Source organism: Notamacropus eugenii, chromosome 1 (genome assembly GCF_028372415.1).
Source record: "Notamacropus eugenii isolate mMacEug1 chromosome 1, mMacEug1.pri_v2, whole genome shotgun sequence".
Classification (NCBI taxonomy): domain Eukaryota; kingdom Metazoa; phylum Chordata; class Mammalia; order Diprotodontia; family Macropodidae; genus Notamacropus; species Notamacropus eugenii.
The window spans coordinates 761,811,674-761,836,797 of record NC_092872.1 but is presented as its reverse complement, the minus strand read 5'-3'; the positions used below and the strand labels follow the sequence as shown (position 1 = coordinate 761,836,797).

The 25,124-nt window shown below is 42.6% G+C and overlaps 1 protein-coding gene across 1 annotated transcript; it reads right to left on the bottom strand.

Annotated features, from left to right (window-relative positions):
• Positions 1 to 7,510: 7,510 nt before the first annotated feature.
• LOC140534155 (uncharacterized) lies at positions 7,511 to 25,122 on the bottom strand. The gene is made up of 4 exons (XM_072654900.1): positions 24,979 to 25,122; positions 18,586 to 18,712; positions 17,019 to 17,114; positions 7,511 to 11,698 (listed from the first exon to the last, which is right to left on the bottom strand). Exons 1-4 carry the CDS (start codon positions 25,012 to 25,014, stop codon positions 10,155 to 10,157), a joined length of 1,803 nt encoding a protein of 600 aa, XP_072511001.1. The 5' UTR covers positions 25,015 to 25,122; the 3' UTR covers positions 7,511 to 10,154.
• Positions 25,123 to 25,124: the final 2 nt, after the last annotated feature.

Sequence of the window (25,124 nt, the reverse complement as noted above, 5' to 3'; positions counted from 1 at the left end):
ATCACAGATGTCCCAACTAACCATGGAATGTCCTCATTCTAGACAGCCTGGAACCACCTGGGAAGTCCTTCACTCCTTCACCTCTGCACAGAAAAGCCCATCTGCCCCAGCTGTGACCTTAATCCCAGGCTAACTGCCTTGGTGCTCATACTCTGGGTCATTGCTATTTGTTTTACTTCATAATAAAAGTTCTAATTTCCCTCCAGATTTGGTGTGTGGATTTGCCCCAATCCCTGCATGGACCAAGCCTTGGTTCTCTGCATACTGGGAGCAGGGAGAGTTAGGCTTAGAAATGAGGAGAGTCTGAACAGGAACACTATTTCCCTCCCTCTCTTACTCCTCCTCTGTCCCTTCCCCTCCCCATCCTCCTACAGAGCCCAAGAGGCAAACAGCACTTTAGGATACCAGACTAGATGAGACTAGTCAGAGCCTCAATGACCCCTAAGATGGAGCTTTCACTCCAACTGGTCCTCTGTCCTCCCTACCTCCCCTCTCCCCAATTAACACACCCATTTTCTAAGCAAATAGACTGACTGCTAGATCTTGGAGGGAGGTAAGCCAGGGAAGCTGGAGGATAGGGAGGGATCTGGAATGGAGACCCCAGGGAATGACCAGGAAAGCCTGAGACTGAAAGACAAAACTCAATCTGAGATTCAGCCCCTGGTAGGGGACCTGAGAGTTCTGAGAGAAGTGGGGGCAGGGCAGCAGGAGGCCAGGGGAAGGGGAGCAGGGGTAGAGTGTATCCTGAGGTCTAACTAAGAGATAGGGAGGATGCCTGGGATCCTCAGGTACAGCTTAGGCTTGTGAGGAAGTTGATTCATTGAGGACCCCTACTCCATTCCCATCAGTGACAATCTATTTAATGTGATTCTATACAGGTGGGATGAGAAGCTCTGCATACTTGACCCCAGAGCTGTGAGCTGCACACTGTAAGTTCACTTGCTCAGTCATAGTAGAGAACCCCCTGCCCTCTGGTTTTTCCTTGTCATGGTGACCATGCTCAGTGGGGTGGAGGTGACTCAGCTACATTGAAAATCTCCCGACTTATTTTTGTGTCTCTGGACAGTTCTCTCTTGTCCAACAGGAGCAGGTGGCCATCTTGTGACCAGTGGAGATGCCTCATGCTTCACCCAACCTTTGACACTCCCTCCCCCTCTAAAATGTCATTTTTGGCTCTCAAGAGCAAAGGCTCTTCTGTATTTTGCCACGCCTCTTTGGCATACTTGGGTAAGAATAAGCCAGGTATTAATCCATACTTTATATGTCACATAGGAAAATAGATTCAAATACAAGTGCCCTGTACTAAGCCTCAAATTCTAATGCAATGATCATTACTTCCTTACAAGCTATGGAGCTCAGGGGCCCAGGCCCAAGAATGCTGACAAGGATATCTCCATCCTGCTTTGCTCAAATCCCATGACCAAACCCATCCTGGGAGGTAGCAAGGTATGGAAAACTCCACCCCCCCATGTGTTCTGGGATGTATGCCTAGCCCCTGCCTAAGTGAAGGAGAAGCCCCCTCCAGCTTGTGACCACCTGGTCAGCGGAGATATTCCCCACTTTGCCCAACCTGGAAGCCTGCTTATACGTTGCTTGGCTTATTTTAGCCTATGCACCATATGTCAACCAATGGAATTATTCTGTATTTGGTATAATTGCTCCAGAATGTCTAGATACCCAGCCCTTAACAACTGAGCCCTGGAAGGAGAGGGTGTCTCAGATCGTGAGGAAGATCAGAGGTCCCCTTCATTAGAGGGGACCATAGATGCTTAATAAAGTGCCATTGTCTCAGAACTCTGCCTCAATCTCCCTTATTATAGGTTGGATAACTTTAATCCCCACATTTTTTGAATTCCTCAAGGGAGTCAAATGCCTGGGATATGATAAGGAAGGAGCCCAAGAGCCAAGGATTCAGATAAGGGGGATCAGGAAAGAACTTTGGCTTCTGAATCCAAGGTGGGGTCTGGGGTCAGGAAGGCAGGACTTGGGGATCCTTACAGGAGGCTGGGTCTGAAGGCAGGACAACTGAATCACTAACCAGGAGGTGGGAGCAGGGAGAAAAGACACCTGAGTCCTGAAGGGAAGCCTGAAAGCAGGACACCTGGATCTCTATGGGCAGAGTCTGAAGTTTGGGAAAGTGAGAAATCTCAGGATGTTTAGGAAGTGACTGGGAGTCTGGAAAAGTTTTAGGTGCTGGGAGCTTGTCCAGTAGCCAGGCCTGGGAGGCAAGCTTCTGGCAGACCTGGAGAATGAGGCCCAAGCGCAAGGACAGCCAGCAAAAGCTGGGAGGTGGAGGGCCCTGGCTAATACCTACCTGGAATCTGCATGCACAGAGCAGGTGTCCAGAAGGCAGAGACATCCAACTTTAAAGGGAAGGCTGAAAGCTGAAATCCAAAGAAAAAAAGTATCTGAGCTTCATGGAAAGCAGAGCAGATTCAGCTCAAAGACTTCCTGCTTCCCACCAGTCCAACCTGGGAGGTTTCTCCTACCCAAGAGCACCACCCTATCCAGCCCCTTAGTCCCCCAACCAATGGCTGAACCCTTTCCTCCAATCACACCCAGGGCCAGGACTCAAGGACCCTGACTGCCTCTCCTCCCTAAGCCCACCCCTCCATCATGTAGAAAGCCTTCTCCACTGCAATGATCCCCTTTTCCTCCTAATCTACTCCCAGGTCTCCAAACACCACACCAGTGCTCCATCTCCATCTGGGCCACCACCCTCCAGGCTGGTCATCTCTGAGAGCTCCTCCTTCCCAGGGCCTCCCCCACCTCCCTCCCTCCCAGACTCAACCCCTCCTCCTTGTGAGCACAAACACTGCCTTGATAAAACTGCAGCAGCAGACTAACTGAAAGTGATGGAACCTATACTTCGAGGAGCCAGCAGCCAATGGCTCTGGAGAATTTGGGGATGCCCTACGCAGTTTGTAACAATCCAGACTGGCTGAGACTGAGCTTCTCCTGGTCAGATATGTTCTTAGTATCTATGATATTGGACCTTCCTTTGCTTTCTTTTATTATATTTTTTGTATTCTTGACGTTTTGTTCCAAATGAATTTTGTTATTATCTTTTCTAATTCCATAAATTTTTCTTGGTAATTTAATTGGGATGAGGTTGTACATATAAAGTAGTCTGGGTAAAAGTTTTCATTGTTATTATATTGGTCCTACCTACCCATGAACAATTTCTATTTCTGCAATCATTTAAATGCGATCTTTTTTGTATAACTTTTTAAAAATAATTTTATTTGTTTTGTCAGGTTTGCTCACAGGTATTTTATACTGCTTAGAGTTATTTCAAATGGGGTATTTTTTACTATCTCCTCCAGCAGAGTTTGGTTTTGTATTTTTTTTTTTTTGGATACGTACAGGAATATCAATGATTTGTGTGTATTTTATATCTCACTATTCTGCTAAAATTATTCATTTTTTCAACAAACATTTTATTTGACTCTGGGATTTTCCAAGAATATCATCATCTCATCTACAAAAAGAGATCATTTTGTTACCTCATTCCATGATCTGATTCCTTCTATTTATTCTTCCTCTCATTGCCATTGCTAGGATTTCCACTACAATACTGAAGAATATTGGTGACAGCGGACATCGCTGTTTTACACCTGATCTTACTGGGAAGGTTTTTAGTTTACCCCCATGACAAATAATGCTTGCTTTAGATAAATGCTTTTCATCAATGTGAGTAACAATCCATTTATACCAATACTTTCAAGTGTTTTCAGTAAAAATGAGTGTTGGACCTTATCAAAAGCTACTTCTGCATCTCCTGATACAAACGTATGAGCTTAAAAAAACTTTTACCATAGATTTAATCAATTGTCTTAATAGCTTTCTTTAAACCATTCCTGCAATAAAGCTCAAGTGATTGTGAAGTATAATCTTTGTAATATATTGTTGTAATCTTTTAGTTAGTTTTGGTTTGTTTTTGTTTTTTTTTAGGATTGTTGCATCCATGGTCACTAATGAAATTGGCCTATAATTTTCTTTTTCTGTTTTTGCTCTTCTTGATTTAGGTATCAATATCATATTTGTTTCATAGAAGTAGCTTGGTCAGAATCCCTTCTTTGTCTATTATTCCAAATAATTAAATATTGGAATTACTTGATCTTTAAATGTTTAATAGAATTCACCTGTAAATCCATCTGGTCCTGAGGCTTATTTATGGCCTGTTCTTTTTCTTTTTCTAAAATATGCCTATTTAAATACTCAATCTCCCCTTCTGCTAATCTGGGCAGTTTATATTTGGGTAAATATTCTTCCATTTACATTACATTGTTGGATTTGTTGACATATAATTGGGAAAATAACTTTTTATATTCGTTTTAATTTCATCCTTGCTAATCATATATTTATCCTCTTAATTTTTTGCCCCAGTGATTTGGTTTTATTCTCCCTTTTTTAATCAAATTAACTAATTGTTTATGTTTTTCAAAAGCCAACTGGGTTTTTTAAACTCTCAATTTCATTAATCTCACTTTTAATTTTTAGGATTTCCCACTTAATGTTTAATTGGGGATTTTGAATTTATTCTTTTTCTAGTTTTTAATTTTATACCCAATTCATTAGTCTGCACTTTCTCTTTTGTTGATGCAAACATTTAGAGATGCAAATTTTCCTCTAACCACTGTCATTTCTGTATTCCATAGGTTCTAATGTGATGTCTCGTCATTCTTTAACGAAATCATTATTTCCATTTGTTCTTAAACCAACTCATTCTTTAAGATTATATTGTTTTACCTCAATTCGTTTTTGTGTTTCTTTAGTCCCTTATTCAATACAATCTTATTGCATTATGATCTGAAAAGGATACTTTTAAGATTTTCTTAATCAGCCTCTCTTTTTACCCTATCCCTGTAACCTTATCTTCTCCCTGTGCCTTTTTCCTTAGAATACCCACCCCTCTAAAGGTCCCTTATTCCCACCTTAATTTTAATCTAGATACCTATCTAAAAGACCCTTCCCCATCAAACCCCCTTCCCAGTTATCTCACATCTTTAGAAGTTCAGAAGACTGATAAACCCAGCCCAGGCTCTAAGGCTCTTTCCTTCACTTCCAGATCCCACCCCTGCCTCTGACTAAGTCTGTGTTGATGAAGAACACTCCCAGCACTAATCACACTGGGTCATGATTCTTAACTTTGGGTGGTAAGGTAAATTCAATAAAGCTGCCAAGGTATGGTGAGAATATTCTATTTAAAGGAGAGATGGTTTTTCCTATGACTTACAAATAGTGGCCAAGCATTCACATTATGCTTCAGAGAGCGCAACTCCAAGGGGCTCGCCATGTTGTTTGAATGAGAAATATATGCTTGCCAAAAAGACTATTATATGGACAACTCACATGGGGCAGGCGATCACACGGAGGTCAGAAGTGATACAAGGACACTCTCAAGGACTCACTCAAGAACTTAGCATTTGACTATGCAACATGGGAGACACTGGCACAGGACTGTTCAGCCTGGCATGCTCACATAAGAAAAGTTGCTGTGCTCTGAGCAAAGCAGAATTGAGACAGCACAAAGTAAATGTAGAATGCACGAATTTGGAGTATCCACCCCAAATACTCACAAGGAATATCTATGCCCAACCTGTGGTACAGCATTTTAAGCTCATATTGGTCTGATCAACCAGTTAGACACACTGAAACTTGCCTTTATCATGGTGATGTCATTTTGGTCCTCTTTGAAAATGAAGGACAACAACCAAGCAACCAACGAAGAGTGGGGATGATGACATTTAATCTTATTTCCTAGTCTTTAGGCAATGCTTTACATGGCTCTATTTCAAAGCCCTTGTCTTGTAATTTCTCACCTATTACCTTCCAGGTCCTGAAAGATAGGAGGGATCTTGGTGTATAGTGAATGTTTGGAAGGAGCTTCACCACCCCGAACTACTGTCACCTTGCTCAGAATGTCTGCTTTGTCAACAATGAAATCATTTTTCCTGAGAATAACATCAATCCTGTTTCAGTCTCTTATTGATCCTATTTACAAGTCATTTAGTCCTGTAACAACTTCAGTTATAGCCTTTTGTATCTGAATTTGCTGTAAAGATTCAGTGGGCCTGTAATGAACTGAAAAGAGTAGATGCTGATTTGATATTATAGATTTGATTATACTACTAAAAATCTGCATTTTATATTTTATTCCACTATGTACATGATCCTACTCTACAACCCACATAACAGACCCAATCCTTCTTGGGAATGCTTCAGGAATGGTTTCCATAAGGAACTGGCCAACTTTTTCTGTCTAATAAACATGGTCCTTATTAGGCAGAGTCTAAGAAATATCTTCCCGAGGATGTTTACAGTCAGTAATTCTGTACCACTGTTTTGCCTCCTCAGTACTCACCAGAACCTGTATCAATTGATAAAATGTCAGGGAGGCTGGACTGATAAGTAGACAAAGTGAGTTGGAATTCTCCTGTCAAACTGCCTGTGGCTTCATGGCCTCTTGGAAACTCCTTGGCCATAGTCCAGAGTTCAGCTTTGGTTCAGCATGTAAAAGAGTAAGTCATTTTGGTGTGCTTATCCCTCCTGGCCTTTGCTATTCATCTTAAAGGGAAGCTGGGGCTTAGGGACCAAAGCCTCAGAGCTCCCTCTTTCCCTCTCTCCTTTCCTCATCTCTTTCTGAGGGAGAGATTTTCTTTGGGGAGGGGAAGAGAGATTTTCTTAGGACTGGGTAATTTGATCTAACATAGGCAAAAATCTCTGATTTCCTGTTTCAGTTGAGCTCTACAATGCAATTGCCACTTGCAGGAAAACGCTATGCCATCATCAATGCCTGTGCTCCCACCATAACGAACCCTGGTGAAGTCAAACAAAAACTTTATGAAGACCTAGAGACTCATCATCAATGTGCCAAAAGAGGACAAATTCATAATTCTGAGTGACTTTAATGCTACAGTTCGGTTCAGACTACCAGAGTTGGCAGGGAGATCTAGGGAGGAATGGAGCTGGAAACAGCAACAGCAATGGTCACTTCCTCCAGAAGACTGTGTACCTCATGACCTCATCACCAACACTGTTTTCCATTCACCTAAATGTAATAAAACTTCATGGATGAAACACTGGCATCTAATAGACTTTGTGATTGTAAGGAGAAGAGACAGACAACACGCGAGAGTGACAGGCAATGTGTCGTGCAGAGTGCTGGAATGATAATAGACTTATTCTTTCCAAGCTAAATATCCTCATTCATCAAAAGTGGCACCCCCAAGGCTAAATGACCACCAGAAGAATTAATGTCAACAAATTAGAGCTCATCTCTGAGTGTGAACAGTCTGTTGCTAACTTGGAGGGAAAGTTAAGTCAACACACAGTTGGCAACAGTGGAGAAGAAAAGGAGTGGGCAGCTTTCAGAGATCTGGTGTAACTGCATTTACTCATCTGGGTCAGAATACTTGGAAACACCAAGACCGGTTTGATGAAAATGATGGGGAAATTCAGAAGCTGCTAAATGAAAAATAAGAACTCCACAGATTTACCAGCAGGATAGTTTATCCACCTCTAAGAAGGCATCATTTAATTTCATCAAAAAAAAAGTACAAGCAAAGCTTAGAGAGATGGAGGATTCCTGGCTCAGTAAGAAGGCAGATGAAATTCAGTTTTATACTGATAGTGACAATCCAAAGCACTTTAATAATTCCCTAAAGGTTATTTATGAACCAAAGACCTATGGAGCATCACAACTACTCAGTGCTGCTGGAGCCACATTGATTAATGATAAGGACATGATCCTGGAGAGATGGGCTGAACACTTCCAGTGTTCTCAACAGACCATCATTAATCAATGCTGAGGCATTTAGGGTTAGTGACTGTTTACCTCAAGTTAAAGTCAATCTCTCCTTAGCTGAACTTCCAACTGAAGAGGTTTTGAGGGCCATTAGGCTCCCTTCATGTGGCAAAGCACCTGGTACTGATTCCATTCCAGCTCACATGTACAAAGTAGGGGGACCATTGCTCATACAAAAGGTGACTGAAATTTTCCAAGAGGAGATTATCCCCCAAGATTTCAAGGATGCCTGCATTGTCCATCTGTATAAAGGTAAAGGGAAAAGATTGTCCTGCAACAATCACAGGCGGCAATCTCTCTCTTAGTGATTGTTGGCAAAACTGTTGCCAGAGTCCTCCTTAATAGGCTAATTCTTCCTCTGCAAGATGGTCATCTACCTGGGAGTCAGCAAGCCTTCAGAAAGAGCTAAGGAACAGTCGATATGGTGCTTGCTGCCTGACAACTCCAGGAGGAATGCCAGGAACAGAACAGAGGTCTGTACACAATGTTTGTATATCTGACCAAGGTCTTTGATACTGTTAGTTGTAAGGGCTTAAGGAAAATTATGTCAAAATTTTGCTCTGATTGGGTAACAGGAAAACAGTCTATTTAGATTTACAAGACACAAGTCATCTCCTGTAGAGAAGTCCCAGGAGGTCCCTTTGACTGTCCAGAATCCCAGATTTTATGTGACCATCAGCCCAGAAGCATCTAATGTGGTTGGTTGCTCCCTTCAATTTCCCTGCCAGGCTGGCGGAGCAGGAGCAAGCATGAGAGTGTGGATAGATAGAAATGGCAGGGCCTCTTACTGCCTATGAGCAGTAAGAACGATTGCTTTTTTACACAATGGTTCTGCTCTAACTCACATCCATCAGGGGAATCCTTTCCTCATCACCATGATTGCTGTATCATAAAAATTAGTGAATGAGGTTTCTTGATTGTCACATTCAGTAGCCTGGACACAGGTTAATATATACATGTAGCTGGCCGACAGGAGACCACAAAATTTTCTCAAATTACCCCAATTTTTATTCTCTTGATCAAACACCTCTGATTTCTTCCCTTCTCCAAACCTGTTCCCCAAGTTGACATAATATTGATGTGAGTTTATTTCCTAATTCTGGAGATATTCTGTTTTTGAGAACACCCAGATGTCTTCCTTCAATTTATGAGCCTATTTCCACATTTTTGGTTTTGCAACCTGGTGGGATGGCATGATGTATTTCCCCTTATTTCACCATTCAGTTAGAATCAGATGCAAAATGTAAGCTTCACTAGTGACCTCCATGTTCCAGAGAAAGTCATGTCACATGGAGCACATTCACAAGGTTTCTTCCTAGTATGCAACGAGAAACAAATTTATAATTTTCATATTACAGACATGAAATGCATAGTGAATATACTAATAATTAAATCTCAAGAGCTGTTCTCTGGCTTGAGAGTCAGCGCTCACAACGCAGCTTAAACTGATGAATCAAAGCTCTGACAAGGGTCACAATCACTGGACCTTCAGTGAAGCCAATCAAAGACTGTAGAACCTGTTCCCCTCTCAGAACTCTGGGTCTCTTCTTTAGGGGAGGTGGTCATGACCTCCAAAGATGTGACTGCAAAACTGTTGTGTTGTGGGACTTGTGGGAAACCACTAAAAGATTGTTTGTAATCTACCTTCCCCACCTCTGCTTCCCCACTTGTGACTTAAGTGTAAAACCTATGCTTTTACTTGAGCTAAGGGAACATTCCTCACTCTGACACTGATTAATTAAACAACTTGATTACTGGCATGTCTGGTTCTAGGCTTGCTTTGTGTGGCTCCAAGCATTCTCAAGTTAGAGACTGATTCAGTAAAAATCCTGTTAACATAATCTTCTGATGAGAGGATAAGAGATGATTTCTGACTGAAAACCTTCTTCACATAGAGTCGATCAATGGCTTGTATGCAGAATTTTCTGCTGTGTACAAAGCTCTACACTCCATTTACATGCCTCTCCTCAATCAAGTCAGTGAGGAGCTCTATATTTTATATGAATTCTCTGATGTAATAAGAGGGCTGATGTTTGCCTGAAGTCTTTATGGGTTATCCAGTGTGGATTCTCTGATGTTTAATTATACCAGACTTGAATCTAAAAGCCTTTCCACACCGATTACATTCATAAGGTTTCTCTCCAATGTGGATTCTCTGATGTACTACTCTAAAGTTGACCCTCTTTGTAAAAGTTTTATCACACTGCTTACATTCAAATGGTTTCTCCCCAGTGTGGACACTCTGATGTTCAGCAAGCCTTGAGCTGCCTCTGAAGGCCTTTCCACGTTGATTACACTCATAAGGTTTCTCTCCAGTGTGGTTTCTCCGATGTTGAGCAAGACTCTAGCTGCCTCTGAAGACCTTTCCACTTTGATTGCATTCATAAGGTTTCTCTCCTGCGTGGACTTTTTGATGTACAGTAAGATTGCACTTCTGCGCAAAAGACTTTTTACACTGACTACATTCATAAAGTTTCTCTCCAGTGTGGATTCTCTGATGTAGGGTAAGACTGCCCCTCTGTGTAAAAGCCTTTCCACATTGATTGCATTCATAAGGTTTCTCTCCAGTGTGGATTCTCTGGTGTAGGGTAAGACTGTCACTCCGTGTAAAAGCCTTTCCACACTGATTACATGCATAAGGTTTCTCCCCAGCATGGATTTTCTGCTGTACAATAAGATTGCACTTCTGTGTAAAAGACTTTTTATACTGATTACATTCATAAGGTTTCTTTCTAGTGTGGATTTTCTGATGCAGTCTAAGACTGGCACTCTCTGTAAAAGCCTTTCCACACTGCTTACATTCATAAGATTTCTCTCCAGCATGGATCTTCTGGTGTACACTAAGATTGCACTTTTGTGTAAAAGCCTTTCCACATTGATTACATTCATAAGGTTTCTTTCCAGTGTGGATTCTCTGATGTAGGCTAAGACTGTCCCTCCGTGCAAAAGCCTTTCCACATTGGTTGCATTCATAAGGTTTCTCTCCAGTGTGGATTCTCTGATGTAGCATAAGACTGGAACTCTTTGTAAAAGCCTTTCCACATTGATTACATTCATAAGATTTCTCTCCAGTATGTATTTTCTGATGTAGTCTAAGATTGGCACTCTGTGTAAAAGCCTTCCCACATTGATTACATTCATAAGGTTTCTCTCCAGTGTGGATTCTCTGATGTAATCTAAGACCGTCCCTCCGTATAAAAGCCTTTCCACATTGATTACATTCATAAGGTTTCTCTCCAGTGTGGATTCTCTGATGTAGAGTAAGACTGGAACTCTGTGTAAAAGCCTTTCCACACTGCTTACATTCATAAGATTTCTCTCCAGCATGAATTTTCTGGTGTACACTAAGAATGCACTTCTGTGTAAAAGCCTTTCCACACAGATTACATTCATAAGGTTTCTTTCCAGTGTGGATTCTCTGATGTAGGCTAAGACTGTCCCTCCGTATAAAAGCCTTTCCACATTGATTGCATTCATAAGGTTTCTTTCCAGTATGGATTCTCTGATGTAGGATAAGACTGTCCCTCCGTATAAAAGTCTTTCCACACTGATTGCACTCATAAGGTTTCTTTGCAATGTGTACTCTCTGATGTAGTATAAGACTGCCCCTCTGTCTAAAAGTCTTTCCACACTGATTACATTCATGAGGTTTATGTCCAGTGTGGCTTCTGTGATGTACTGTAAGATGGGCACCCTTTGTAAAAGTCTTTCCACGTTGATTACATCCATAAGGTTTCTCTCCAGTGTGGATTCCCTGATGAAGAGAGCAGATTTCTCTCCAAGTGAAGTCACAGGGACCATCACCCATGAATCTTTGTTCCTGAGTGTTTTTCACAGAAAGGCTCGGCTCTGCAGGAGTCTTCTTCACTTCAAGTCTGATCTTTCCTTCTGAAAGAAACAAAGAATAAAACACATATACACAGACACATATATAATTCTACCTCCTTCCCTCATTAGCAGAACATAAACTCCTTTACATTCTCTTCCCCCAGGCAAAGAGAAAGGTCTTCAGATTTCAAAAGTCTTCAAATGGGCAGAATCAATTATTTCAAATTGTCATTAGCTTACATCCTAAGGATGATTTAATTTATAAAGAGCTTCACACACAATTACATTGGATCCTCACAACCTGTGACAGAGGCAGAGTGTTCTTATTCCATTTGAAATTCATCCCTTGAGCTCATAATGAATGGCTGAATGACTTGATCCAAAATCTGAAATTTGAGACATGAACTCAAAGCTGTGACTTAACATGCTCTGTCCACAGTCCTAGAAAGGTTGCTTCCACTCAATCTTTTCCACTCACTTTCATTATTTGCACTTTCAGTTCCTCCTTCAGATATTATGCCACTTGGTATATACATCCTAAATATTCAAAATATTTCACAATCTCTCTTGTTTATAAGGATAATGTAATTTCCCTAGTACCAACGTTCAGTCTTATTTCTTTCTGTGGCAGTATTTGAGGTCACATGAAGAATATTTTTTTGTGTGTGTTTACTTAAAATATAAAATATTTTGTTCTGGCCTATTCATATTTCTCAACAGAAAAATTCTTTCGGTGAGGCAATGAGGGTGAAGGGATTTGTTCAGGGTCACACAACAAATAATTGTCAAGTGTCTCTGGCTGGATGGGAGCTCAGGTCCTCCTGATTCCAGGGCCGGTACTCTATGAATTGCAGCACCTAGCTGCCCCTTCACCTATAAATTTATTTTGATAGCGGTTATTTATTTCATTTTTTTAAAAACTTATCTCTAGAGCCCGGGGGGCAGAACAGAGTAGACCTGTAGAAGGTCCCCCACATAGCCCATAAAATACCTGTAAAAAATGACTCTAAACAAATTCTAGAGCAGCAGAAGCCACAAAACAACAGAGTGAAAGAGAATTCCAGCCCAAAATAGCCTGGAAGGCCAACAGGAAAGGTCTGTTGCACGGGGTGCAGAGCAGAGCACAGTCCAGCGTGGGCTGGGTGGCATGGCAGGGACAGGACCCAAAACAGGCTTGAGGGCACCACCAGCAACAACAGTTCCCAGATTTCTCAACCCACAAATGCCAAATACATCTTCAAATGTCACTGAGAAAGCTCCTTAACCCAGGAAAAGGGAATGTGGTCTGGAACACCAGCAGCAGCCACTGCTGTGCCAGCATCCATTTTTGGAGCCCTCCACCTAAAGCCCCAGGGGGAATTGAGCTGCTGATCTGAATCTCAGCCCTGAGCCAGGCCCTGGGATGAGGAAGAGCACTGGCATGGTGGAGTTGGAGGTGGTTGTGGAGAGGGAATTCTACTCATAGACTCTGGGCAGAAAAGCTTTTGGTTGCTCCCACACCAGTGCACAGGCCAGGAGAGGAGTAAACTCCTCTCCCTTGATTGAGACATCTTGGAGGAACTGAGAACTTACAGGTCCCCAGAGGATATCCTCCTCTTGACAAAGGACTCAAAAGTCAAGTAACTGGCTCAGAAAATGCCCAAAAAAGGGGAAAAAAATAAGACTATGGAAGGTTACTTTCTGGGTGAACAGGTATTTTCTTCCATCTTTTCCAATGAGGAAGAACAACCCATACCCCCAGAGGCTTCTGCATCCAAAACCTTTAAAATAAATATGCAATTGTCTCAGGCCATGAAAGAGCTCAAAAAGGACTTTGAAAATCAAGTAAGAAAGGTGGAAGAAAAATTGGGAAGAGTAATGAGATGCAAGAAAATCATTAAAAGCGAGTTAACAGCTTGCTAAAGAAAACCCAAAAAAATGCTGAAGAAAATAACATCTTTAAAAATAGGCTTGTTCTTGCCACTAGGAAATGAGAAATACAGGTAAAGGGGTATAGAAAGCTATCTGGCCCTACAGGACAAAAGAGAAGACGGAGACAAGGGTAGAGAGGGATGATAGAAGAGAGAGCAGATTGGTCATAGGGGCAATTAGAATGCTTGGTGTTGGGGGGGGAGGGGATAAAAGGGGAGAAAATTTGTAACCCAAAATTTTGTGAAAATGAATGTTAAAAGTTAAATAAATAAATTTAATTAAAAATAGGCTAACTGAATTGGAAAAAGATGTCCAAAAAGCCAATGAGGAGAAGAATGCTTTAAAAAGCAGAATTAGACAAATGGAAAAGGAGATTCAAAAGCTCACTGAAGAAAATAGTTCTCTAAAAATTAGAATGGAGCAGATGGAAGTTAAGGACTTTATGAGAAATCAAGACATTACAAAACAAAACCAAAAGAATGAAAAAATAGAAGACAATGTGAAATATCTCATTGGAAAAACAACTGACCTGGAAAATAGATCCAGGAGAGACAATTTAAAAATTATGGGACTACCTGAAAGCCATGATCAAAAAAAGAGCCTAGACATCATCTTTCATGAAATTATCAAGGAAAACTGTTCTAATATTCTAGAACTAGAGGGTAAAATAAATATTGGAAGAATTCACCAATCACCTCCTGAAAGAGATCTGAAAAGAGAAACTCTTAGGAATACTGTAACCAAATTCTAGAGTTCCCAGGTCAAGAAGAAAATATAGCAAGCATCTAGAAAGAAACAATTTGAGTATTGTGAAAATACATTCAGGATAACACAAGATCTAGCATTCTTGATGAAAAGATCAAGACTGAATAGAAAATATGACTTTCAAACACAAGAATCAAGAGAAGCATGAGAAGGTAAACAGGACAGAGAAATCATAAGTGACTTTCTAAAGCTGAACTGTTTACATTGCTATATGAAAAGATAATATTTGTAACTCTTGAGACTTTTCTCAGTATTTGGGTAGTTGGAGGGATTATACATACATACACACACACACATAGAGAGAGACAGAGAGCACAGGGCAAGTTGAATAAGAAGGGATGATATGTAAAAAAATAAAATTAAGGGGTGAGAGAGGAATATATTGGGAGGAGAAAGGGAGAAATGGAATGGGGCAAATTATCTCTCATAAAAGAGGTAAGAAAAAGTTTTTTCCATGGAGGAGAAAAGGCAGGAGATGAGAGGGAAAAACTGAAGCTTACTCTCATCACATTTGGCTTAAGGAGGGAATAACATGGTCACTCAATTTGGTATGAAAATCTATCTTACACTACAGGAAAGTACGGGAGAAAGGGACAAGTGGGCTGTGGGGGGGGGGGATGATAGAAGGGAGGGCAAAGGGGAGGAGGGAGTAATTAGAAGTAAACACTTTTGGGGACTGACAAGGTTAAAAGAGAGAATAGAATAAATGGGGGGCAGAATAGGATGGAGGGAAATAAAGTTAGTCTTACACAACATGGCTATTATGGAAGTCTTTTGCAAAACTACCCATATATAGCCTATATTGAATTGCTTGCCTTCTTAGTGGGGATGGGTGGGGAGGGAGGAAGGAAGAGAAGTTGGAACTCAAAGTCTTAGGAACAAATGTTGAGAATTGTTTTTGCATAAAACTGGGAAATAAATACAGGTAATGGGGTACAGAAATCTATCTTGCCCTACAAGAAAAGAGAGAAGATGGGGATAAGGGAAGGGTGTAATAGAAGGGAGGGCAGATTGGGGGAAGGGGTAATCAGAATGCAAGGTGTTATGGGGTGCAAGGAAGGGAGAGATGGGGAGAAAATCTGGAATTTTTTGGAATTTTTGTGGAAATGAATGTTGACAACTAAAAATAAATATTCAAAGTAATATCCCCCCCAAAAAAACTAAAAATAAATAAAAATCATCTCTAAATGCCTCTGCTCACTAAAAATAAAATCCTTGAAATAATGATGGCACAGGTAGAACCTATATCAGATGGATTACCATCTCAAGAGGGGAAAGAAATTTGGAACTGTAAATTTAAACAAATGTTTAAAAGTTGCTTTAATATCTAATAGGGGAAAATATCATATTAAAAAAAATTTGTACAAAAAAAAAACATCCTTATAATAAACACAACATTAAAAATGTGCAGCATTTCCCATGTCTCAAAATGTCTCAAATACACAATTATGGGTCTGTTATCCTTTTGTAAGAAAATTGGAAAACACGCTTCACTATAGGTCTTCTTGAAGCCTTTTCCCACTTCGGGTTTCACAAACACTTTAAGGTTCTAGACACTAGTCCAAAGGATTTGAACTGAAATTTGTCATTGGCACCTCAAGCAGTAAAGAATCACCCAGTTTTGTTACTAACATATTTAGTCTGTGGGACAACAAGCTTGTGCATATTGAACCAGAACAGGATTCTTTTGGCAGTGATTCCAAATTGTTATTGTCAGGCAAATAATCCTTGTGTAGTTCATGAGATGAGAACATCACTGCTTCTGACTATGGGCAACATATCCTTTCCATTTCTCAACTTGCTATCAAATTGTTTCCAAACCTGCAGGAAGGTAGGACATTCATCAAATGATCACAGGCATGTGCAGACCCCCACTGACTGGCTGTCACTGCACCAGACTAGTCCGCTCATTGCTGGGTTACCTTATCATCACATCTCATCAAAGATGTAATTACCAGATCAAGATTACTCTGAATTGCATTCTTACAGCAGAGATAACAGGCTTTTGGACCCAAGATTACTGTGAATGCACATCATGAGCAATTAGGAAAAAATTTTTCAAAGAGTAACTATCAATTCACTTTATTGACTGGTTAGGGAAATGAAAAAAATTTCCATCATTTGGGATTATCTGGGATCATTGCATTGCTGAGAAAAGTTAAGTCATTCACAGTTCACAGTGTTCTTCTGGGTCTGTTCATTCATTATGCAACTGTTCAGTGAAGTGTTTAAGGTTTTTCTGATATTCTGCCTGTCATTCCTTATAGCACAATAATATTCCATTAAAATCATATGCCATGGCTTATTCATTCACCAAATGATAAGCATCCTCTCAATTTCTAATTCATTTCCCCACAAAAAGAAGTGCTATAAATATTTTGGTGCAAAAAAGTCCGTGTCATCATCGCCCCTTTTGTTGGATATCTTTGGGATGTACACCTAGCAGTGTCTGGATCAAGGAGTATTCAGAGTCTTATAGCCCTTTCAGCAAAGAACCATATTGCTCTCCAGAATGGTTGGACCAGTTCACAACTCCACCAACAATTCATAAAGTAACTGGTTTAGGAAGCCACTGCTAGTAAAAAATTTGAAAAAGAATTCGAAGTCAGGCTTTCCTGGCCCCAAGTCTAGTACTTCCTTCACCACAACATATAGCAGCCTCTCATACTCACAGATCTCATATACCTGCCTTCACTTCACTCACCTGGGCAGGGGCTCCTCAGGCCATCTCGTTCCAGCATCCATGGTACTTTCCTTTGCTCAAAATAAGAGATCATATCTTCTCTGGAAACTGGCAGCCCTGGGCATGGGGTATCCATTAGGGATGAGCATGGAGAGAGATTGTAATTCAGTTCTCTTTAGGGAAAGCTCTGTAATTCAGAGCTGCTCCATTGTGAGGATCACTTCATTCTAGTCACCCACAGAGGTCTATACTGACCCATTAGTGCTTATTATACAAATAACCCAAAAAAAGATATGTTGTACAACTCGTTCTGAGAAACAGCCAAACCTTCTGCCCCACCCCCCCCATCCCACCCTCACCCTGTTATGCTCCACTCAGGCAGAAACTCCTAGAATTAAACAGAGAAAAAGCGTAATTGTGCCAGATCAGGGTCAAGCCCAAGCAACAGGAAACTTGATGAATCAACCTTTGCCCTCTCCCCCTACCTGGCGCCTCACTCCCTAACTCCTATATAAAAATGTGCAGTGTTCATTCAGGGGGTGTTTGCCTCTCTGGGTGAGAGTCTCCCTCAATGGTGCCAACTCTACTTCTCACTCAGTCTGTCATCCTTGCCACCCAAAGGGGCACGCAGCCCAGGACCCCAGTGCTGTTCCCAGAAATCCTCAAGGAGAGGTTCCATACAATTCACTCTGGGTAGAGGGGAGAGAGAAAATCGTGGAACCAATGTGGCATCAGAGAACTTGATCCTGGGCACCTTCCCCTTAGAAGGATGGATTCACTGCACGGATTCCACTGTGAGAAATCAGAGGGAACTGGCAACGCAGTGGAGAGATCCCTGGGCCTGGACTCAGGGATGCCTGGGTTTAAACACAGCCTCACACAGTTAGCAGCCGTGTGCCCCTGGCCAAGTCACTTAACCTATGTTTGCCTCCCTTTCTCAAGTGTAAAATGGGCATGATAACGTCACCTAACCTGGAAGGTTGTTATGAGGATACAGAAAGCCCTTGGCCCAGCACATGGCAAACAGCAGGTGGATATACATGCTTATTCCTTTCCTAGCCCACCATCTGCGCTGGAAGTTTAGGCCAACGTAAAGGGAGATTAAGGACAAACCTGCTACACAGGACACAAGTGAGAGCTTTGAGCTACCAATGTGTGCTTGTTAGCCAGAAGAATATTCCAAATATTAGGCCTGTCCCAAAGAGGAAGGAGTTGGGAGGAAAAGCTGCCTGAGCAGTTTTCAGAGACTTGGCAGCAAAACTCATGTTCAGGGAGGGGTCAGACCTGATAACCCCTGAGGTTGGTTCCACATCCAAGACCTTTCCACAATGAGTGGTGCTTTGACCTGAAGCTCCCTAGAAGGGGTAAGATACTGCATCAGGGGCAACAAAGGAAACCCTCAGCTTCCTCTCACACAGGGCAAAGACTTTCTTTGGGAAAACCGTACAGCCTGAGGAGCCTGTCTCTTGGATACAGGAGACATACACTTTTCTCTAATAACTAAGAGCTGCTCCAAAGCCTGCATACCAGGGAATGAAAGTGTTCCCTCTGATGGCAGACTAAGAGTGAGCAGAGGAAGTGTCCTTACCCAGGGAGAGCAGGTTCCAGGCATTCTCCAGCATGACCTCCCCGTACAACTCCTTCTGAGGATGGTCCAAGAGGCCCCACTCCTCCTGGGTGAAGTCCACGGCCACATCCTTAAATGTCACTGCCTCCTAAGTCATCAAAGGTCACAGGACATAGAGCAAAAGTCACTTCAGAGTTAAATATTCCAATCCTCCTCACTTTATAGGAGGAAATTTCAGAGTCACCTCTTGGCACCACAGCCAGAAGAAAGCAAACAGAATTCTGAGAAAACTTCTATTCATGTTCAAATATGAGAAAACATCATAACTTGTAATAAAGCTGAAAAATGTTTTAATATGGAATGTGTCTCACTGTGGAATCAGGAAGAAAGTGTGTGTTCTATCTGTGAGGCAGCTCCATCTATGGAGGAGAAAGAGAGGGCGATGTGAAACTTCTTCCTTATCAGACCTGATGTGATACAGTCTGTAAGAAAGTCCATGAGGAGCTGGCAGGCACTCTGCATTATGGGGAAAAACAAACATTTAACATAATCGCTGAAAAGAGAATAAAGATAAAGAGGAGATTGAGTTTTCTTCCTGGATGACTGAAATAAAGTCTTATCTATGAAAACATGAAGAGGATTCTAGAGAGACAGTCATCAGAATCTGGACTGCACTGAGTGAGATGAGACAGTGCTCCCAGCTCCCAGCTGAGCCTGTGTTCTCCTGGGGATCCTGAATGCTTCCTTCCTCCAGAATCTCAAGGACAGCTCAGGATGGGGACCTGCAGACTTCAGGGCTCCTCAAGTGGTCTGATCTGTGACAACGGTGATGGAGGCTTCCCTTGCCTATAATGGGATCCTAGTTCAGCAGGCTCTTGATCTGGTTTTCAGCCTTTATGGCAACAGCAAATCTAGTGAACTTGGCCACTACCAGTCAGCTGGCAAGCTCTGCAGGTCCCATGTTAGTTTGTGATTCCTGCCCTGAGCATTCTTAAGCATGTTGCAGGCAGGGCTAGGAACCAGAACTGAGCCAGACCAATGATGGATTCTGAACCTGCTTCTCTCTAGGTATGCCACCTAAAGTCTCCAACTGTTCCGGACCCCCAAGGCTGCCTCAAGGCCCAGTCTTCACCTATCCAATCCAGAACTTGGGAGTAAGCAACCAAGACGGGTAACACCTGGCCCAAGTGTCCACAAGCCAGGTTCCGCCCTCTGCTCCTCATACTCTCTCTCCCTCACATCCCTTCTGTTGTCCAGCTCTGCTGATGCCACCTTTGTAACTTCTCTCGAATGGGACCACTTCTCCCCTACCTGATACTGTCCCCACCCAGGCCCAAGCCCTCATCACTTCACACCTAGGCTATTGCTATACCCTGCTGGTGGGTCTCCCTGCCTCAAGCTTCTCCCCACTCCAATCTGTCCTTTACTCAGCCACTAAAGTCAGTTTTACTAAAGGGAGGCTCTGACCATGTCACCACCCTGCCCCTCCACTCAACAACCACCAGTACAAAATACAGATACAAAAGTCATGCAAAGCCCTTTATGACTTAGTCCCTACCCTATATGTGCTCCTCTCTCCAGGGACCCTGGCCTTCTGGCTGTTCCCAAACAAGACCCTCCATCTCTAGGCTCCATACATTTTCAGTGCCCAGTCCCATTTCACTGAACAGCCCCGCTGTCACACTGCGCCTCCTCAGCTCTGCCTACTACCTTCCCTAATGTTACATTTGTTGTTCAGTCATGCCCTCCTCTGCATGATTTGGGGGTTTCCTTGGCAAAGATACTCAAGTGGTTGGCCATTTCCTTCTCCAGTTCATGTTACAGAGAAGGAAACAGGCAAACATGGTCAAGTGACTTGCCCAGGGTCACACAGCTTGTAAGAGTCTGATTTGAACTCAGCTTTCCTGACTCCAGGCCTAGCAGTCTATCCACTGCACCACCAAGCTGCCCTAGTGGCTGCACTGACTTTCTGTCCCTGCTTCAGTCTCATCTATGGGAAACCTATCCCAACCCCTCTTAATTCTAGTGCTTTCTCACTTTTCCTTAGCTTCTACTTTGCACAATTGCAAAGTAACTGTATTGTCCCTTGTCTCTGTGTGTCCCACACACTTAATGAAGGTTTGCTGATCAATTATCTCAGTGCCAGATTTCTTCCAGGACCTTTTCATCTTCATCCTTTCCTGAGAGCACTGGGGCAGGAGTCAGGAAGACTGATTTTGGGGAAGGCCTGGGCTCACATCAAGCCTCAAACTCTAAGAGCTATGTGATACTGGGTACATCCCTTAACATCTGGGTCAGTAATCTCAACTTAGGTAAACTGAGGATAATGTCTGTGGGTTTGGCAGAGTCACGATGGCAGAGGGAGAAAGCAAGGCAGTGAACTCCTCTCCACAAACAGCTAAGAGATCTGGGCAATGTACCAGACCAAATCCTGATGGGGAAAACCACAAACACCTGTGAGGCCTTGGCCCAGGTTGGCAAAGCGAGGGAAACAGGAGGTCCATGGACCCTTGGAACAAGTCTAGTGAGGAAGACACTAAACAAAGAGCAATCCTTCAATGAGATCCTGTGAAACAGGGAAAGAAGATTCAGACCCACATCAGGGAACTGCAACAGGATGGCTGCCACTGGCAGCTCTCTCACCCTCTACCCAGGTCCAGCTCACATAACCAGAGTCTAGGCAATCTGTGTCAAGCAGTGGAATGACCATGAAGAATGAAGCAAGGAAGGACAGAAGCCTGCAGGACCAGAGTGCGGCTCAGGCCTGGGACGTCAAGCAGGGTCTGCCTTCCAATGTCCAGCCCAGCCTGAAGTGGAATAACAAGGGAAAATAAAGAGAAACTTACAATTGTGCCCCTCTGAGCCAGCCAGCAGAGCTTAGTAGTTGGCCAATAGGGACAGAGCCTGGCAGCAGTCCAGTCTTGTAGAGACTCAAACCCAGGTCAGAAACATAGAGAGCTCAGAGCAAGAGGGCAACAATCCTATTTTGTTCTGGATCAGACTACTTTGGGAACACTGAAAGCTAGTAAATCTCTGACCCTTCCATGACATCCTGTAATTAGACAACACTCAGGACCCCAAGGAAGCAGTCACAAGAGCAGCCCTGACCTTCCCTCTAGGGTGCTACAGAGGAAGCAGGCTAAAAGAATGAGCCAACAGAAAAAGAAGCACCTCCTATAATGAAAGGTCATGGCAACAGAAGAATTGAAGACACAAATAAGGAAGAGGGATTCATATCTACAAGCACAGCCTCTGAGAATCAGCTTTGGCACAAACTGAACTGGAATTTCTGGAAGCAGTGAAGCAAGAGTTAAACATGTTTGTAAATGGAATGAGAGTACTTGGGGGGGAAAGGAGTGGAAAAAGAATGAGTGGTGTGGAAGAAAGAATCAAGGAGGTAACAGCTTGGCAGAACAGATACAAAACCATGGCCAAGAAACAAACTCCCTAAAATTTGAAATAAAACAAACAGAAGCCACAAGGCAATAACAATTATTAAAAACAAATTCAAAAGAGTGGGGGGAAAAAACAGAAGAAAATGACAGTTATGTCATAGTAAAAAAACAACTCATAGAAAAGAAAACAAGGGAAAATTTAAATAACATTGGACTATCTGAACGTCATTAAACAAAGGAGTCTCAATAGGAGATTTCAAGAAATCTTCAAACTGCCCAGATGTCTTACAATCAGATCAGAAAGTCAAAATAAACCACAGATCACTTCCTGAAAGAAATCTATGAATAAAAATTCCCAGGAACACCACTGCCCAAAACACAGAGCTTACAAGTGAATGAGAAAAATACAGAAAGCCATTAGAAAAAAAAAATTCATGTATCAAAGAGCCACAGTATCACACACAATTTGGCAATAACCATCATGAGAAAGCACAGAGCGTGGAACAGAACATGCCAGGAGGCAAAGGATGTGGTCTTACAATCAAGAGAAAATTACCCAAGAAAACTGAGCATAATGATATAAGGGGAAAATAACTGTGAAGGAAATGACTTCCCAGCTTTCTTGATGAAAAGACTATTAACGCAAAGAGCTTTTGCTATTCAAACACAAGTCGAGAGAAATATAAGAAAGCAAAGGATGAACTTGCCTAGGGAAATAAAAAATAAAGGACAAACTACTTTTATTCAAATATGGGGAGGTGATATGTCCTCTGTGATCACTCTCAGGGCTCCTGAGGAATTTCATTAGAAAAGACCTGGGAGGGATTCTGTTACGACTTGATCTTAAGGAAAAGATGGAAAGGGAGGAAGAGGAATACATGAAGGTGGGTGGATGGAAAGCAAGGATAGTAAGTATTACCTCACATTATGATGGGGCACAAGTAGGCATCTATCCAAACAAGGAGGGGGGAGTGGGTGGGAACATCAGATGCCTGAAGCTCAGCCCTCCAGTCAAAGGCAGGAAGAACACACACAGCACAGGGTTACATATGGAAATACATTTTGCTCACTAGTGGAAAGGAGGGAAAGGAGACAAAGGAGAGGGAGAAGTAGAAGGTGGATAGATTATGGGAGGGACTAGGCCTAAACAAAACAAATTCCACTTTTATAATTCTTTTAGATGTTGCAAAGAAAGAGAAGCTGAGGGTTTGGTCATAAATGGGGTATGAATGAATAAGTAAGTTTAACAATGTAATGGTTTACTACGGCATTGATCTTAAATTAGCACAATGACCAATGCAGACTCCCCAGGGCCAATGATGAAGGACCATGCTGCCCACTGCCCAGAGGGGAAGGACTCGGGGAAAGAAGGAGAAATGCATTTGAGGGCATAGGCCCTGGGGATTTTTTTTTTCAGATTGACATTGTGTACAATGGTTGTTTTTCTTGTATTCTCAATGTGGGGGAGGGAGCAGGTGGGAAGATGATTAGGTGGCCCTGGACTGATGATGTATGCATTCATACATGTGTGCGTATACACACACGGGAAGCCTGATCAATGCAACGATCAAGCAGTTCCTGAGGACTCATGATGACATGTTGCTCACCTCTTGATAACTGTGCTGGCTGATTTAATTTTCTTTAGCTATAACCATTGAGAAATTTTGTTTAGCTTGACTACATACATTCATGTAGTAGGGGCTAGTATTTCTTGCTTTCTCAAGGGGAGGAGAGGTTTTACAGAAAGGGAAGGGAGAGATGGCTAATTTCTGACATAAAAATTTTGAATTTAAAAATGAGATAAAACACGTTTCCCCAAAATATTCCAGACCATGTAAGTAAAAATAAGACGGGGATGACGATGGCCGTCTTCCAAGGCTGGTTGTGACGGTCAAGTGAAACACTGCTGGGGCGCTTAACACAGCGCCTGGCACTCAGTAGCTGGCTGACCATAAATGCTGGTTTTCTTCCTTCAGCCAGTCTTGATATTAGATGGACCACTCACCTGACAGTTGTCAAAGATAGCACCCTTCCCATGTGTGAAGGGGTCACTATCTCCAGGAGTTCTATCCTTTCCCTGTCACCCAGTTTGTAAGGGGCCCAGAGGGTCCCAGGGGGTGCAAGTCAGAGGCACAGCCTGTTCCCGTGGGAACGGTGCTGATGCACACCCTGGCAGAAGCTCTGTGTGACCCTGGAACCTGATGTTCCTGCAGATACTGATGTTCTGTACAGTGAAGTTACAAGTGAGCCTGGGAACCCAGGAACTAGCTGCAGGAACAAGATAAGCCTGCTTCCTTACTGCGGGTGTAAGGATGTGGAATAGTCATGAGATGGTGAAGTAATGGGATGAGCTCAGCATGTATGTGATTGGTGGATACAGCCTTTATAAACCCTAACCCTGAATAAAGGTTTGTTGCTTAGATCGTCTTGTCTCAGGTCTCCTTCCTTCAGGGCCCACAGATTAGAAGATCATCTTGTCTCCAGGGGGCTCGGGCCCTGACCCCGAGCACCGTTTAGGAGAATTTGACTTTTTTTCTTCTCCCAGAAAGGTGACAAAGCTACCCCCAGGACCTGCTTACGCAGTGGGCAAAGGCTCCATGTGCCTCCCTTCAAGCAGTATTCTAAGGGTCTTTGGATGAAGTAGTGTGGCTGCCTGACAACCTAAAGGCATAAAAGTCTATCCATGTGAAATCAAGGTCCTTCACACATGACAGATTTCCATAAATGGCACATAGCCACACCTTGCTCTGCTGACCAGATGAGCTCCCACATGGTGTGAGGGGAATGTTGTCTACTCAAGCTAAAACTCTCACATTATTATTGAAGGTCCTTTTAATCTACACTTAAATAAAGCTACTTTTGCTTGTTGAACATCCTAGGAGTATCTGATTTTTGCTCAGCGTCTAAACTGAGTATTGGCCTGTGTTGGTTCCACCCATTACTGCCTTCCCAGGTAGGACCTGCCTGTGGGAGACTCAGAGTTTCCAAGATGCTGTCTGAGGTACCTTGTCACACTAACCTGACTGTCAATTCTTGCTTTTCTCCTTGCTCTCATGGACTCTGCCAGTGCATGGCACACTGCAGTGTAGACCTAATTATCCCATCTGTGGTGCCCAGGACCAACAGAGGCAAGGATGCCAGGAGTCTCCTTTAAACAGCAGAGAA